The 15,965-nt window shown below is 48.8% G+C and overlaps 1 protein-coding gene across 2 annotated transcripts in view; it reads left to right on the top strand.

Annotated features, from left to right (window-relative positions):
• GRIK4 (glutamate ionotropic receptor kainate type subunit 4) overlaps positions 1–15,965 on the top strand; it is a 189,947-nt gene that overhangs the window by 156,195 nt on the left and 17,787 nt on the right. For both annotated transcript variants that reach the window (XM_029076255.2, XM_029076253.2), the window contains 3 exons: positions 8,977–9,086; positions 11,857–12,030; positions 14,588–14,753. In XM_029076255.2, coding sequence (XP_028932088.1) covers positions 8,977–9,086; positions 11,857–12,030; positions 14,588–14,753 — 450 coding nt within the window. The remainder of the gene's footprint in view (positions 1–8,976; positions 9,087–11,856; positions 12,031–14,587; positions 14,754–15,965) is intronic.

Genomic DNA, 15,965 nt, shown 5'->3' with positions numbered 1-15,965 from the left:
AATGGATGGTAACATCCTAGATGTCACCATCTTCATCCACTGTGATACCACCAGCCTGGCCCAGTAGGAAGAGCATAAACATCAGGAGACCTGGATTCTAATCTTGGCTCAGGCACCTGCCTGCAGTGCAACTTCGGTTAAGTCACAACTTTTAGACTGTAAACTCTTCCTCTAGACTGTAAGCTCCTTGTAGGTAGAGAACGTGTCTATCAACTCTGTTGTTTTGTACTTTCCCAAGCACTTAGTACAGTGCTCTGCACACCGTGAGTGGTTAATAGATACTATTTACTGATTGAAAGATTTTAGGTGCCTCGATTTCCTCATCTGAAAATGTGGATTCAGTTTCTGTTTTGCCTCCCCTTTAAACCATAAGCTTCATGTGGGACAGGGACTGTCTCTCATCTGATTGTACTGTATCTACCCCATTGCTCAGCACAGTGCTGGGCGTGTACTAAGCACTCAACAGTCACCAAATAGCACTCATCCTCTCTCCAGCCACTGCTGCCACTCCGTCCCAGAGAATCTGGGAAGCAGCGTGGCTCAGTGGAAAGAGCACGGGCTTTGGAGTCAGAAGTCATGGGTTCGAATCCTGGCTCTGCCACTTGTCAGCTGTGTGACTTTGGGCAAGTCACTTAACTTCTCGATGCCTCGGTTACCTCATCTGTAAAATGGGGATTAAGACTGTGAGCCCCATGTGGGACAACCTGATTCCCCTGTGTCTACCCCAGAGCTTAGAACAGTGCTCGGCACATAGTAAGCGCTTAACAAATACCAACATTATTATTATTATTATTATCTGGTTGCAGAGAGAAGCAGCGTGGCCTAGTCGATAGAGCAAGGAAGTCAGAAGGACTTGGGTTCTTATCCTGGTTCTACCACTTATCTGCTGTGTAACCTTGGGCAAGTCACTTAACTTCTCTGTGTCTCAGTTGCCTCATCTGTAAAATGGGGATTAAGACCATAAACCCAATGTGAACTTGGATTGCATCCAACCTGATTAGCTTATATCTATGTGCCAGGCACTGTACTAAACACTGGGATAGATACAAGCTAATCAGTTTAGACACAGCCCATATCCCACAAGGGGCTCACCGTTTTCATCCCCATATCACAGATGAGGTAACTGAGGCCCAGAGAAGTAAAGTGAGTTGACCAAGGTCACTCAGCAGACAGGTGGGTTACTGGGGATTAGTACTCTAGAAGCAGCATGGTGTTAGTGGATAGAGCATAGATCTGGAAGTCAGAAGGCCATGGGTTCTAATCCCGTTCCGCCTCATCTGTTACCTCATCTGTAAAATGAGGATTGAGACTGTGAGTCCTATGTGCGACGGGGACCGTGTCCAACCCGATTTGTTTGGATCCACCCAGCACTTAGTACAGTGCCTGGCACAAAGTAAGCACTTAACAGATACTACAATTACTATTATTATTAGGCCACACTGCTTCTCAGATTGTCAGTGTGGAATGTTCTTTCCGTTAGGATCCAACAGCCACCCCATCTGCCTTGGAAATGCGGTGTGATCGATCATCATATTTATTGAGCCCTTAACGTGTGCAGGGCACTGTACTAAGCCCTTGGGAGTCAACAGTATAACAGATACATTCCCTGCCCACAATGAATCCTGGGCAGATGGCAAGGGGGCTTCCCGAGGGGAACGGGAGCTGTTCAGCTCTCTGCCCCCACAGGCCGAGCCCACCCCAGGCCGCCCTGGAACTCCATTTGGTGACCGACGGGACCCTCGCGGAACACAGCCTCCATCTGGAGTGGGGAGTGGGAATTCCAGGGGTTCAAGGGAGCAGGCATGCTGCACCTCCAGCCCATTCAGGCCCTTCCTGCTTCCCCTGCCCCCACAGAGCCGCCCTCCAACACTTAGGAGTTTCTGGGCCCAAAGCGTCGGCTTTTTCCAGCACACCAGAGCAGTCTCTTTGAGGCATACGGTAAAGAGTGTGTTTGGAAGAATAGTCTGTGAGCATATATTAAAGCGTTGGCGTCTTGTGATTCATTGTCTATCAAGAAGGCATGGGAATTGCTGCCTCTGGAGGGCTAGATGTGGCTAGGGCTGGTTTAGGACAGGTCTGCCTGGAGACAGGGGGTTGTTGAGCTGACCCCTCGAGGTCTCTTCCGGTCTAAGGTGTAGCTCAGGATAGTTTAGTGTTCCTGGAGGCAGAGGATTGACTGATATGACCCCTAGAGTTCTACAGTCCTAGATGTGGCTCAAGATGGTTTAGGGCAGGCTCCTTGGAGGCAGGGGGCTGGCTGAGGTGACCCCTTGAGATCGACTCTGCCCCTTCGAATCCCGACTCTGCCCCTTCTCAGCTGTGTGACTGTGGGCAAGTCACTTCACTTCTCTGTGCCTCAGTTCCCTCATCTGTAAAAGGGGGATGAAGACTGTGAGCCTCACGTGGGACAACCTCATTCCCCTGTATCTACCCTAGTGCTTAGAACAGTGCTCTGCACGTAGTAAGCGCTTAACAAATACCAACATTATTATTATTATCTCTTCCAGCTGTAGGGGTGGTTCAGAATGGTATAAGCCATGCTTGCCTAGGCATAGGGAGTTGGCTAAAATTACCTCCCTCTCTTCCAGAATTCATTTGATTATCCTTCTCCCTCTCTAGACTGTTCAGCTCCTAAAGAGCCGGGATCATGTTATTTTACCTCTTTTTGTAGTCTCTCAAACACTTCGTACTGTCCCCTCCCACAGCTGGCATTCGATAAATGCTGTTAATGATTATATGGATCCTTAGATGAAGCCATTCTCTTCACCTGTTGAAACCAGCCAGGCCCAGCCTTCCCAGGCCGAAGCAGCCGAGATGGGAATGATCACGACCTTTACTTAGCATCTGCCACAAGGTCCCCCCCTTCAAGCAAGGAGCGATGTCTTCCGCTCCACCTTTACCTCCTCTGTTTTTCTTCCTAGCACCCAGTCAGCCAGAATCTCCACACACAGCGAAGAGCAGACAGTTTTAAAAGAGAGAGAAATAAATTCCATCATTAAGTTAATACCCGGCTTTTGCTGGATGTCTATTACCAATTGTTCCAGGAGGTCTGGTTCCCTCCTCAAAGACTCATAATGGAAAAGGAGAACAAGGCTAAGTAAACGAGTGAATCATTCCTAATACTGCTTAATACTTTGTGTTATAAGAAAATGGAAAACGACTTGAGTTCTATTCCATATAGCTAAGTAACATGATAGCCTGTAAAATGGAACTCTGAATGGATAATCATCATAATATTTAGTATTTATTGAGTGCTTTTCTCTCAAGATGCTCCAAGCCGTTTGCCAACATTAGTTCAGGAATTTCCACTTGTCATAGATCCTCATTGTACAGCTGGAGAGAACAGTGCTCAGAGAGGTTGAGCACCTTGCCTAAGGACACACAGCAAGTCAGTGAGGAGTTGGAATTTGAACTAAAAAGTTCAACTTACAGCCCTAGGCTCCTCACCTAGCTTAGGGCTGTTAACCTAAAGCCACGGGTCTCAGGAAGCAAGCAAATGATGGTCTACCCAGCATCCAAAGACCATCGCTCCCCTGGACAACTGTAGGGGAACTGCCCGGGCAGCCTATTTACTGAGCGCTTACTGTGTGCAGAGCACTGTACTAAGAGATTGGGAAAATGCAACAATAGACAGACACAGTCCCTACCCACAATGAGCAGCAGTCTCCTCCAGAGGGCAAATCACTTAAGTTTTCTGTGCCTCAGTTCTCTCATCTGTAAAAATGAGGATTCAATACCTGTTCTCCCTCCTGATTAGACTGTGAACTCCATGTGGGACAGGGGACTGTGTCCAACCTGATTATCCATTATCTACCTCAGTACTTGGCACCTAGTAAGCGCTTAATAGAGAAGCAGCTTAGTACAGTGCTCTGCACATAGTAAGCGCTCAATAAATACTATTGAATAGTGGATAGAGCATAGACCTGGAAGTCAGAAGGCCGTGGGTTCTAATCCCAACTCCGCCACTCGTCTGCTGTGTGCTCTTGGGCAAGTCACTTCACTTCTCTGGGCCTCCTTTACCTCATCTGTAAAATGGGGATTGAGCCTGTGAGTCCCACATGGGACAGGGACTGTGACCAACCTGATTTGCTTGTATTCACCCCAGCGCTAAGAACAGTGCCTGGTACATAGTAAGTGCTTAACAAATACCATCATCATTATTATTACTATCAAATACCATGATGATAATGAAGTGTGAATCTGCATGGCTGTCCCTATCTATCCTGGAGTCCAGTTATGGACCCCAACCATGATTGTCTCTAGACTGTAAGCTCCTTGTGGGCCGGGAACGTGTCTACCAACTCTGTTATATTGTTCATTCATTCAATCGTATTTATTGAGCACTTTGTACAAAGCACGGTACTAAGCACTTGGGAGAGTACAATATAACAATTAACAGACACATTCCCTGCCCACAAAGAGCTTGTTATATTGTGCCTTCCCAAGTGCTTAGTACAGTGCTCTGTATACAGTAAGCATTCAATAAATATGATTGATTAACCATGACATGAACTTTCCATTATTTCATTCCTTCCCGGCAACTCCAAGAGGCATTAAGGTGCTTTGCAAACACGTCTCCCTTCCTCCCTGTGCTCTTAACATGAATGGCTTCTGATTCTGTAGGGCTGGAGCATAATACCTGTTTTCCTATTGGATGGTGTGGGTGGGGGGAGGCGGGGAGGGCAGCAGCTTTTAATGAGGATTTCTCCATCGAAGGAACCGTCCCCCAGGGCTCAGGCAGCTCATAACACCCACTCAGGTATGTGGCCTCCGCATTGTGCTGGAGAGTCATTAAAATCTCACTGTGAATCTGTTTCCTCGAATTTGGGAGAATGAAGGATCGTTGAAGCCGCGGATCAAAAAGGATCAGAATGTTTAGGGCTTGAAAGGGGTGGTTTTTTTGGAAACGTTGAAATCTCATAATAATAATAATACTTGTGGTATTTGTTAAGCGCTTACTATGTGCCAGGCACTGTACTAAGTGCTGGAGTAGATACAAGCAAATTGGTATGGACTCAGCCCCTGTCCCACACTGGGCTCACGGTCTCAATCCCCATTTGACAGATGAGGTAGTTCAGGCACAGAGAAGTTAAGTGACTTGCCCGAGGTCAATAGTAGACATGTGGCAGAGCTAGGATTAGAAGCCAGGTCCTTGAGACTCCCAGGCCCATTCTCTAACCACTAAGCCACACTGCTTCCCTCTGCCAGCATAGAAATATCTATAAGCGCCAGCCAAGATAAGGACAAATTGAACCCCATCGCTATCGTGGGCATCAGTCGTGTCAGTCGATCAGAAACCAGATCAGTCGTTGCTCCTTCTAAGGGACCACCGTGTCTCAGGGAGGGAAGTATTGGGGTTTCAGCACTCGGTTAACGATGTTTCCTTATTTATGACACGCGTCTCCAGGCCCTTTTCCCCGCGGCCATACATCTTCCCTTATCACCCGTAACCAAATTCGGCAACTTTAAATAGTGCTGTCATTTTCCTCAATTTCCTTTGTTGTGATACAATCAAGTATGGATTTCTGACATCCAGCATCTAATGGGGTTTTGGATTCCAAGAGCAGCGATCACAGAGAATTATGCTCTTCCCCTCCGGCTAATGGACTCCCACAGGGACTTAGCCAAGGAGCCCTGAAGTGGGGTGTCTTTGTCCCAAAAGCAGTGAGGCCCATTGAGGAGAAATCGGGGGAGGTCGGGCCTGCAAGGGGGCTGGAGTGAGGGGCATTGTGGTTCTAGGCCCAGGAATGGGAGGCTGGGTGGGGGTCAAACGTTCAGATTTCTCCTCCCCTTTAAGGCTTCCCGGCTTCCCAGTCCTGGGAGCCCCAGGAGTAATAATACAAATAATACTACTACTACTAATAGTAATAATTATGGTATTTGTTAAGTACTTACTCAGTGTTAAGCACAGTACTAAATGTTGGGGTAGATACAAGATAATCAGGTCCCAAACAGAACTCACCGCCTAAATAGGAGGAAGAACAGGTATTGAATCTTCATTTGGGAGAACGGGAAACTGAAGTGCTGAGAAGTGAAGTGATTTGCCCAAGGTTACACAGTAGACAGGTGGCAGAGCCGGAGGTAGAACTCGGGTCCTCTGACTTCCAAGCCTGTGTTCTTTCCACTAGGCTATGCTGTTTAATAAAGCCTATGAGCCTGCAGTTGAGTTGGAAGTGTTACTTTAAGGGGTCAGTCAATCAGTGTAATTTATTGAGAGCTTTACTCTGTGCAAAGCCCTTTTCTAATTGATTAATTACGGAACTTGTTAATTGATTCATTCATTCAATTGTATTTATTGAGCGCTTATTGTGTGCAGAGCACTCTACTAAGTGCTTGAGAAGTACACTTCAGCGTCAAATAGAGACATTCCCTGCCCACAACAGGCTCGCAGTCTAGAAGAACTTGTTAAGCATTTACTATGTGCCAAGCATTCTACTAAACACTACGGTAGATGCAAGTTAATCAGATTGGACACAGACCCTGTCCTACATAGGGCTCACGCTATTTAATCCCCGCTTTACAGACGAAGTAACTGAAGCACAGAGAAGTGAAGTGACTCGCTCAAGGTCACACAGCGACAAGTGGTGGAGCCAGGATTAAAACCCAGGTTCTATGACTCCCAGACCCGTGCTCTTTCCACTAGGCCATGCTGCTCTCAACACTTAGCTCTGTCCTTGCTTTATAGTTGAGGAGATGTCTCCTTGCTGTCTAGCGATTTGTATGTAGATGGGATCCGAGATTCGTAAGACCCCGTCCCTTTCCCCTCATTTCCCACCCTAGCCACCACTGCAGAATGCCACGCCACTCCCGACCTCCATCTGCCGGCAGCTCGTGACTGCACGATGAGCGACAGAATGGCGTGAGTTTTCTTTCATGCCTGGCCTAGGGGAAAGAGCACAGGCTTGGGAGTCAGAGGATCTGGCTTCTAATCCTGCCTCTACTGCTTGTCTGCTGTGTGATCTTGGGCAAGTCACTTCCCTTCTCTGGGTCTCAGTTTCCTCCTCTGTTTCTGTCTCCCCCACTAGAATATAAGTTTGCTGTGGGCAGAGAATGGGTCTGTTTATTGTTATATTGTACTCTCCCAAGCACTTAATACATTGCTTTGCCCCCAGTAAGCGTTCAGTAAATATGTTTAAATTGAATTTAATTAAAATGGAGAGTTTATGTTACATTCTACAGTTGGGACAGGGACTATGTCTACCCTGATTATCTTGTATCTCCCCCAGGGCATAGTACAGTGCTTGGTACATAGTAAGCATTTTAATATTAGTACCATAATAATTATTATGTTGATTATTATTGTATATGGGACCAGACCGCACCGGTGCATGGAATCAGTCATAATCCCTCTGAACCACATTCTGGAATGTGCCCTGGAGAACCCCCATCTGAGAATGGCAGGGAGAAGCAATGTCCTGTTGTCCGGGAGGGCATCAAAAGGTTCAGGGGATTTGAGTAAATTAATAGGTGACGGGTCCATGCTGGGTTAGAGGGACAAATTAGGGATGGATCATCAGACAACCAGTAATCCTTGACACACAGTAAGTAAGAATGGTGCTTGACTCGGAGTAACAGATACAGTCGTAATAATGATAGTGTCTTTTGAGCACCTTCAGGGTGCAGAGCACTGTACTAAGCGTATGGAAGCATACAATAGAGTTAGAAGACACGATTCCTGCCCTTGAGGAGCTTACAATCTGAAGGGAGAGACGGACACTAATATAATGCACAGAGGCACAGAAAATGTGTGGCTTGAAAGCACTCAATCAGCTTTCCTTCTCCTTTCTTACCTCACAGATTTTCTACTACGACTCAGCCCTCACACTTTGCTCTAACGCCAACCTATACTCACTGTACCTCGATCTCATCTGTCTCGCCGCCAACTCTTTGCCGGTGTCTTCCTTTTGACACGGAACTCCCTCCCCCACCATATTCATTCATTCAATCGTATTTATTGAGCGCTTACTGTTTGCAGAGCACTGTACTAAGTGCTTGGAAAGTACAGTTCGGCAACAGATAGAGACAATCCCTACGCAACGACGGGCTCACAGTCTAGAAGGGGGAGACAGACAACAGAACAAAACATATATGACAGGCCTCCACTCTTCCCACTTCAAAGCCTTATTAAAATCACATCTCCTTCAGGAGGCCTTCCCTGATTGAGTCCTCTTTCCCTCTACTCCTTCTCCCAATCTCTTGTCCAGGCACTTGGATCTGTATGCTTTTAACACTCGATATTAGATATAAACAGAGTGCTTCAAGTAGTTATGCCTGCAAAAATATGCCGTTGGGTGCAGAAATTCTGAGGAAGCATTTGGGTGGAATGTAACCCGGGGAGAAGAGAAAGGCCTCGAGGAAGAGGTGAAATTTTCAGAAAGGCTTGGAAAATGAGGAGAGATGTGGTTTGAAAGATTTGAAGGGCAAAGGAATTCCAGTCCGGAAAGAAGGTGTGAGCCAGGGGTCAGAGGTAAAGAGCTGAGAATTAGGCACAATGAGAAGATTATCTTGAAAGGAACTAAGAGTGTGAGTTGGGGTGTTGTGAGTGAAGAGAGTGGATAAATAGAAGGGAAAGAACTGATGGAGTATCTTAAAGCCAATGGTCAGGAGTTTCTCCTTGATGTGGAAGGAAATAGGGAACCATTCAAGGTTTTTGAAGAAAGGGGAGGTATGAACAGAATGACATTTTAGGAAAATGATCTGGGCAGCAGAGTGAATTCTAGGCCGGATGGGCCGATTTATGTCGGCTTTGCTAATGTTCTTAAAATGACGCAGCCCCCAGAGCTGCCTCAGTGTCTCCCAGGAAGTCCAAAGTGTAGGAGATCCATGACATGGACACTCTTCCACGTGCTCACCGAATAACGGTGGGTTTCTGGGGTGACTCCACTCTCCCACGAGCCGGGGAGTGGGGAGGAGGAGTGAATCCCTCAGAAGGGGCCCATGAAGTGACTCTTTTTCCTTTCTGTCTCCATTCCCTAGGGCCGCAGACCGGGCTATTTCTCCTTTCTGGACCCTTTCTCGCCGGGGGTCTGGCTGTTCATGCTCCTCGCCTACCTGGCCGTCAGCTGTGTGCTCTTCCTGGTGGCTCGGTACTGTCCTGCCTCCCTTTCCCATCCTCTCAGCCCCACCTAGTGCTCGTCCAGGGAGACTGCATGGGGAAGGCAGGCTTGGGGGGGCCAAGAAGATGGGGGCAGGGGGTGACCCCTCTCTGAAGGAACAAAGCGGGGAGGCCCCAGGCCCAGGGTGGGTGAGGTTGGCAGCGAGAGGGCTCCACTCGCCCGTCCCTCCGCCGGCCTCCTCCTGCCCGTCCACCTGTCCGCCCGCATCCTTTCGTCCGCCCTCCAGGAGCGGCTCAGTCTCCTGGCCCGTCTTCGGCATCCCTCGCTTCCCTCCGGGCCGTGTTGGCATCTCTGTCGGGAGACACGGGGCAGAGGGATCGGAGCGATTAAGCGCTGTGCTTTTGGCTGTCCCGCCACCAGCCCCGGCCAGGAAGCTGCCTCAATGTGCTGAGCGGTGGAAACGGTGGCACAGAGCTTCGAGCAGGGCCCGGGAGGGGGACGAAGCGCTGACGAGACACAAATGGCAGAGGGGAGTGCGGTCGGGGCTGCGGAGGAATTGGCCCGGGTCCGGCGATGCCTGCCGAGTGAGACCGGGGAAAGTGGCCTCCGAAGGAGGGATCGTTTGGGGGCTTTTGGGAGCAGATCCCAGAAAAGGCGTTAGGGATAGATTCCACCTCTTCCTTTTCCTTCCCATTATTATTATTATTGTTATTATCGTTGTATTCGTTAAGCGCTTACTGTGTGTCAAGGACTCTTGAAAAGACATTAGGGATAGATTCCACCTTTTCTTTCTCCTCCTCATTATTATTATTATTATTATTGTATTTGTCAAGCACTTACTATGTGTCAAGCACTCTTCTAAGCACTGGAGTAGATACCCGCTAATCAGGTTGGGCAGAGTCCCTGTCCCACATGGGGCTCACAGTCTAAGGAGTGAGAAGCGGCGTGGCCTAGTGGATAGAGCACAGACTGGGGAGTCGCAAGGCCCTGGATTCTAATCCCAGTTCCACCACTTGCCTACTGTGTAACTTTGGGCAAATCACTTCACTTCTCTGTTGCTCAGTTTCCTCATCTGTAAAATGGGGATTAAAACTATGAGCCCCATGTAGGTCATGGACTGTGTCCAACCTGATTAGCTCATATCTACCCCATTAAAGTGCTCAGACAATACCATTTTTAAAAAAACACAGTAGGAGGGAGAACGGGTATTAGGGGAAGCAGCGTGGCTCACTGGATAGAGCCTGGGCTTCGGAGTCAGAGGTCCTGGGTTCGACTCCCAGCTCTGCCACTTGTCAGCTGTGTGACTGTGGGCAAGTCAGTTCACTTCTCTATGCCTCAGTGACCTCATCGGTAAAATGGGGATTAACTGTGAGCCTCGTGTGGGACAACCTGATGACCCTGTATCTCCCCCAGCGCTTAGAACAGTGCTCTGCACATAGTATGTGCTTAACAAATACCAACATTATTAAATCCCCATGTTGCAGATGAGGAAACGGAGGTAAAGAGAGGTTAAGTGACTTACCCACAATCACACAGAAAGCTAGTGGCAGAGGCAGGATTAGAACCCAGGTCCTCTGACTCCCAGGCTCGTGCTCTTTCCACTTGGCCACACTACTCTCTGCTCTCCCGGTCCAGTGGGGGATTAGACATGTGCTGTCTGGCCCTCCAGCCTCTCAGTAAAATGGAGCTTGTCACCTCTACCCTTTCTGTGGCTCTCAGCGATGTTCTGGGAACAGGAGTGGTACTTGTTCACTGGTCACAGTGTGCCAAGCACTGGTTTGTGCTGTGTCACTATAAGGTAAGCGGACCAGACACTCATGAAACAATATCCAGAAAATGCTTGTAGCGGAAAGAGCTGAGAGCATCTCGGGAAATAGGAACACTGTTGTGCCCCAGTTTTCTGTCTTCTCCTTCCCCAGCATCCTTAGCTCTCTCCTGTCTGGAGCCCTGCTGAACCACAAGGATTAGCACTCCGACTGGACCGTGGAAAAGACTCCCTAACATAGTTTTCAGCCTCTCTAGTTGGCAGGAGTGTCAACTTGGTGTTTTGGCTGTTGGACTGGACTCTAAGGTTTTTAAATGCCATGGCCTCAGGACAGCTACACCCCGGGCTCGGCTCCCCCGGCCCCCTGGCCTCAACCCCCTTGAATCTCCCTGGCCACTGTGTTGGCTTACTGCAGTGTCCCACACCTGTGATTAGGGTCAAAAGTCAGTGATCAGTAGGGGCAAATCAGAACGGAGCAGAGCTCTCGGGCCCCCAGGTATGAGCTATGGTGTCGGTCAGAATTTGACACCAAGTTCCCTCCACCCCCAGCACAACCTCTTTCTGCTGCCTCATCCCATGTTTTCTGTGTATGACCCGGCAGCCATTGCCACTGTCAAATACCTGTTGTCCCTAACAACCAGGGAGAGCGAACGTTCTGTCTGACACCTCCACCTGCACTTCAACAAGCGGAGTGCTGCGGGCTTTGGGGTTTTTTTTGTTTTGGTTTGGTTTTAATTGGAAATGTCTGCTCTGGGTGGGTTTCCACCTCTTTCGCGATATCCAATTTTCCCACTTTCGATCGAAGAGGTGTGAGCGGCTCATCGTGAGCATCTTGAATCGCACCCAGGATGGGTCCCGGGGGCTTCGGAGAAGCTCACTGGGAAGCTCTCGGTGCCGTTGCCTGGGTGACGGGGAAGCTGCCGCTCCCCCCGGATTGCAGGCCGGTCCAAGGACGAGGGGGTTCATTCCCTCCCCCTTGGCTGGGCTCCCCCCAGGCCTCTGAGCGTGCTTCTTGGGTTGGCTCTTTCCCCACAGGCTGACGCCTTACGAGTGGTACAGTCCTCATCCGTGCGCTCAGGGTCGCTGCAACCTCCTGGTGAACCAGTACTCCCTGGGGAACAGCCTCTGGTTTCCCGTGGGCGGCTTCATGCAGCAAGGCTCCACCATCGCCCCCCGTGCCCTATCCACTCGCTGCGTCAGCGGAGTCTGGTAAGAGCCTGGTGGGGGCGGGGCCGGGACTGTCAGGTGGAAAGGGTCAACAGACCCAGAGAGGTTGGGCTCTCCCGGGTTACATGGGGTGAAGTGAAGAGGAAAGTTAAGACAATTATCCTTTCACTGTGGGCAGGGAACACCTCTCTTTATTGTTGTATTGTACTCTCCCAAGCACTTAGTACAGTGCTCTGCACACAGTAAGCACTCAATAAATACGACTGACTGACTGACTGACTGATCCGGATGGGTCAGGTCCCAGATCGGCCTGTTAAGTGGAAAGGGACGAGAGGAGTGGGTTTGATTTGTCGTAATAATCACTGAGGTATTTGTTTCGTGTGAGCCAGGCACTGAGATAAATTCAATGCAATCAGTCAGTTAATAAATCGTGTTTATTGAGTGTTTACCGTGTGCAGAGCACTGTACTAACCACTTGGAAGAGTACAGTATGATAGGGTTGGTAGACATGTTCCCTGCCAACAGTGAGCTTATAGTCTAGAGGGGGAGACAGACATTAATATAAGTAAATTACAGATATGTACATAAGTGCTGTGGCGCTGAGGGAGAGGTGAATAAAGGTGAGAAATCCCAGGGCGAGGGTGACACAGAAGGGAGTGGAAGAAGAAGAAATGAGAGTTTAGTGGGGGAAGGCCAAGTTGCTGAGTGCCTGAGGTAGGGTGGTGCAGGAGATCAGTGGTCGAGGAGTGATAGAATCAGATTAGACACAGTCCCTGTCACACACAGGGTTCACAGTCTAAATGGGAGGATGAATAGGCATTTAATCCTCATTTAGAGGATGAAAAAATGAGGCCCGGAGAGGTGCAGTGACTTGCCCAAGATTACGTAGCAGGCAAATGGTAGAGCTGAGATGAGAACCCAGGTCTTTTGACTCCCAGCCCTATGCTCATAGGTCAAGCTGCTTCTACAGATTGGTGGTTTCCACCGATTGAATTCAATGGGTGATTGCTTCAGTGCACCACTTTACTCTGACAATGTGCGTGTGTGTTGTGTGTGTGTGTGTGTGTCTTCTTTCTTTTGTGGGGGAATCTAAATCCTTTAAAGCTGGATGAGTGTAATAATAGCAATAATGATGGTATTTGTTTAGCGCTTACTATGTGCCAAGCACTGTTCTAAGCTCTGGGGTAGATACATGGGGCTCACACTCTTAATCCACATTTTACAGCTGAGGTAACTGAGGTTAAGAGAAGTTGAGTGGCTTACCCAAGGTCCCACAGCAGACAAGTGGCGGAGCCGGGATTAAAAAAAATCAGTATATAACAACTTTCTGGGGAACAGGAGCAATTTACCCTTAAAAATGGCTGGAGAGTCAACAGCCCCATTTATGTAGATTTATGCAAATAGAATGGGTATAGGAAAATGTAAATGTGTAAATATTCAGTGCCCTTGAGAGAGCCTAATGGAGATCTCTGTCCCACAGCTCCCTCCAGGAGCAGCCCAACAGCAACAGGAACCATCTACAAGTTAGCCGACTCTCCTGCTCTGCCATTTTCAGGTTTAATTATATTGGCAGGCCCGGGGGTCTCTGTTTACTCTATCCAGAACTCTGTGACGGGGTTCTTATTTCCTGAGCTCCCTTACTGATCTTACTATGCCTTGATATTCCACCCCTCGTGGCTTCGGATTTTCCCAATTGTAAAATAGGGGTGTAAGAGAGGCCATTTCTCTTGGAAAGTGAGATTAAGGGAGGAAATTAAGAGATCAGGCACTGTTATCACTTTCCAAGTAATAAATAGAGAAGAATGTGTATTTCAAAGGTTTTATTCGTGTAAGCCTACACGAACGAGGGAGGGCAGGCTGGTAAACTCCGGTCCTTATTTGAGTTCACCAAGGGGCTGCTTCGGTCCTCTAATGCTAAGCTTCTTACTGTATCTCCATCTCGTCTATCTCACCACCGACCCCTTACCCACCTCCCGCCTCTGGCCTGGAACGGCCTCCCTCTTCAAATCCGACAGACAATCACTTTCCCCATCTTCAAAGCCTTAGTGAAGGCACATCTTCTCCAAGAGGCCTTGCCTGACTAAGCCCTCCTTTCTTCTTCCACTCCCTTCTGCATCGCTCTGTCTTGCTCCCTTTATTTATCCCCCACCCCCACCCCGGCCCCACAGTACTTTAGATACATATCTGTAATTTTATTTATTTATATTAATGTCCATCTCCCCCCTAGACTGTAAGCTCTTTGTGGGCAGGGAGTGTGTCTGTTTATTGTCATATCATACTCTCCCAAGCACTTATTACAGCGCTCTGCACACAGTAAGTGTTCAATAAATAGGATTGAATGAATTAATGTCTCTGTGAAAGGTCGGGACCCACTGTTAACGGGAAGAGTGTGCAGAAATTTCCTCACGTTTACCTTTTCCATTTCAGCGAGATGGGCTGGACCAAGGATCCTTCCTCTTTTAGCTTGTGGGGAACTCACCCAGGCCAGGAAGGAGGAGCTGTTCCTAGATAGCTTTGATCATGAGGTGGGAGAAAGGACCACCCTTCTCCCCCCATCCCCCTTTCTCTCAGCCACTCCCACTGTCCGTCTCCCACCCAGGTGGGCGTTCACCTTGATCATCATCTCATCTTATACGGCCAACCTGGCGGCCTTCCTGACGGTGCAGCGGATGGACGTGCCCATCGAGTCCGTGGACGACCTGGCCGACCAGACGGCTATCGAGTACGGCACAATTCAAGGAGGCTCCAGCATGACCTTCTTCCAAGTAAACCCCATTCTGTTACTACCCGGGAGTTGGGGGACCGTCCGCTGGGGACGGACAGGTCCCCGGCCTTCACCTGCTTCTGGTATGCCCTTTTCTGACCTCCCATTTAGAAGCTGGAGGGACCCACTTGTCCTATCCTCCATGGAAGAGTCATGGCTTGGAATCGGGAAAGGGGCAGAGGTTGAGGGGACCACAGCTGTGGCCTGGCAGAGATTGAAAAAATTCTGATGGAAATGAATAGACCCTCTAGAGGTCATTCAGTCCATTCCCCAGCCTCCCAGCCCAGACAGTGTGAGATGGCTTTCTGGAGAAGGGCAGGCCTCCATTTTTTTTTAAATGGTATTTGGTAAGTGCTTACTATGTGTCACACACTGTTCTGAGTCCTGGGGAAGGTGCATGTGAATTAGACACAGTACCTGTCCCATATGGGGCTCACAGTCTAAGTAGGAGCTATAACAGGAGAACTAAGGCACAGAAAAGTGTAGTGAGTTGCCCAAGGTCAAACAGCAAGCATTTGGCAGAGCTGCTGTGACTCCTCTGACTCCCAGTCCCCTGCTCTTTTCACTAGGCCTTGCTCCTTCTCATCATAGAGAAGTAGCATGGTGTAGCGGATAGAGCACGGGCTTGGGAATCAGAAGGTCAAGGGTTCTAATCTCACCTCTGCCACTTGTCTGCTGTGTGACTTTGGGCAAGTCACTTCACTTCTCTGTGCCTTAGTTTCCTCATCTGTAAAACGGGGATTGAGACTGTGAGCCCCACATGGGACAGGGACTATGTCCAACCCGATTCGCTTGTATCCACCCCAGGGCTTAGTACAGTGTCTGACACGTAGTAAGAGCTTAACAAATACAATAATAATAATAATAATATTCCATTCCTACTGAAGAAGCCAGAAAGCTCTTCTTATGCAGTTATTGACCACACCTTTTCAGGTTTCTCCACAAGATACTTATTGTCAGCAAGTTGTCCCTTAGAGCCCCAAGAGGTCTCAAACACATGATGTAGGGGTGCGAGGGGTTTCTTGGTTGGGAGCTTCTCTTTTCGTCCTTCTCATCAGCTGGTTATTTGGGAAATAAAGATATAGTGACAGAGCAAAGTTAATTGGGACCCTTGGAGTCTTCCCCTCCAGAAGGCAGTCCCGAGAGGCTCTGAATTGTCATTCCATTGGTTCTTGAAGTGGTTGACGCTTGGGCAGCTACCCCTTTGTGAGTC

The sequence above is a fragment of the Ornithorhynchus anatinus genome, chromosome 11 (assembly GCF_004115215.2).
Source record: "Ornithorhynchus anatinus isolate Pmale09 chromosome 11, mOrnAna1.pri.v4, whole genome shotgun sequence".
Lineage (NCBI taxonomy): Eukaryota > Metazoa > Chordata > Mammalia > Monotremata > Ornithorhynchidae > Ornithorhynchus > Ornithorhynchus anatinus.
Note: the sequence above shows the minus strand (reverse complement) of the source record. Positions and strands in the feature narration are given on the sequence as shown.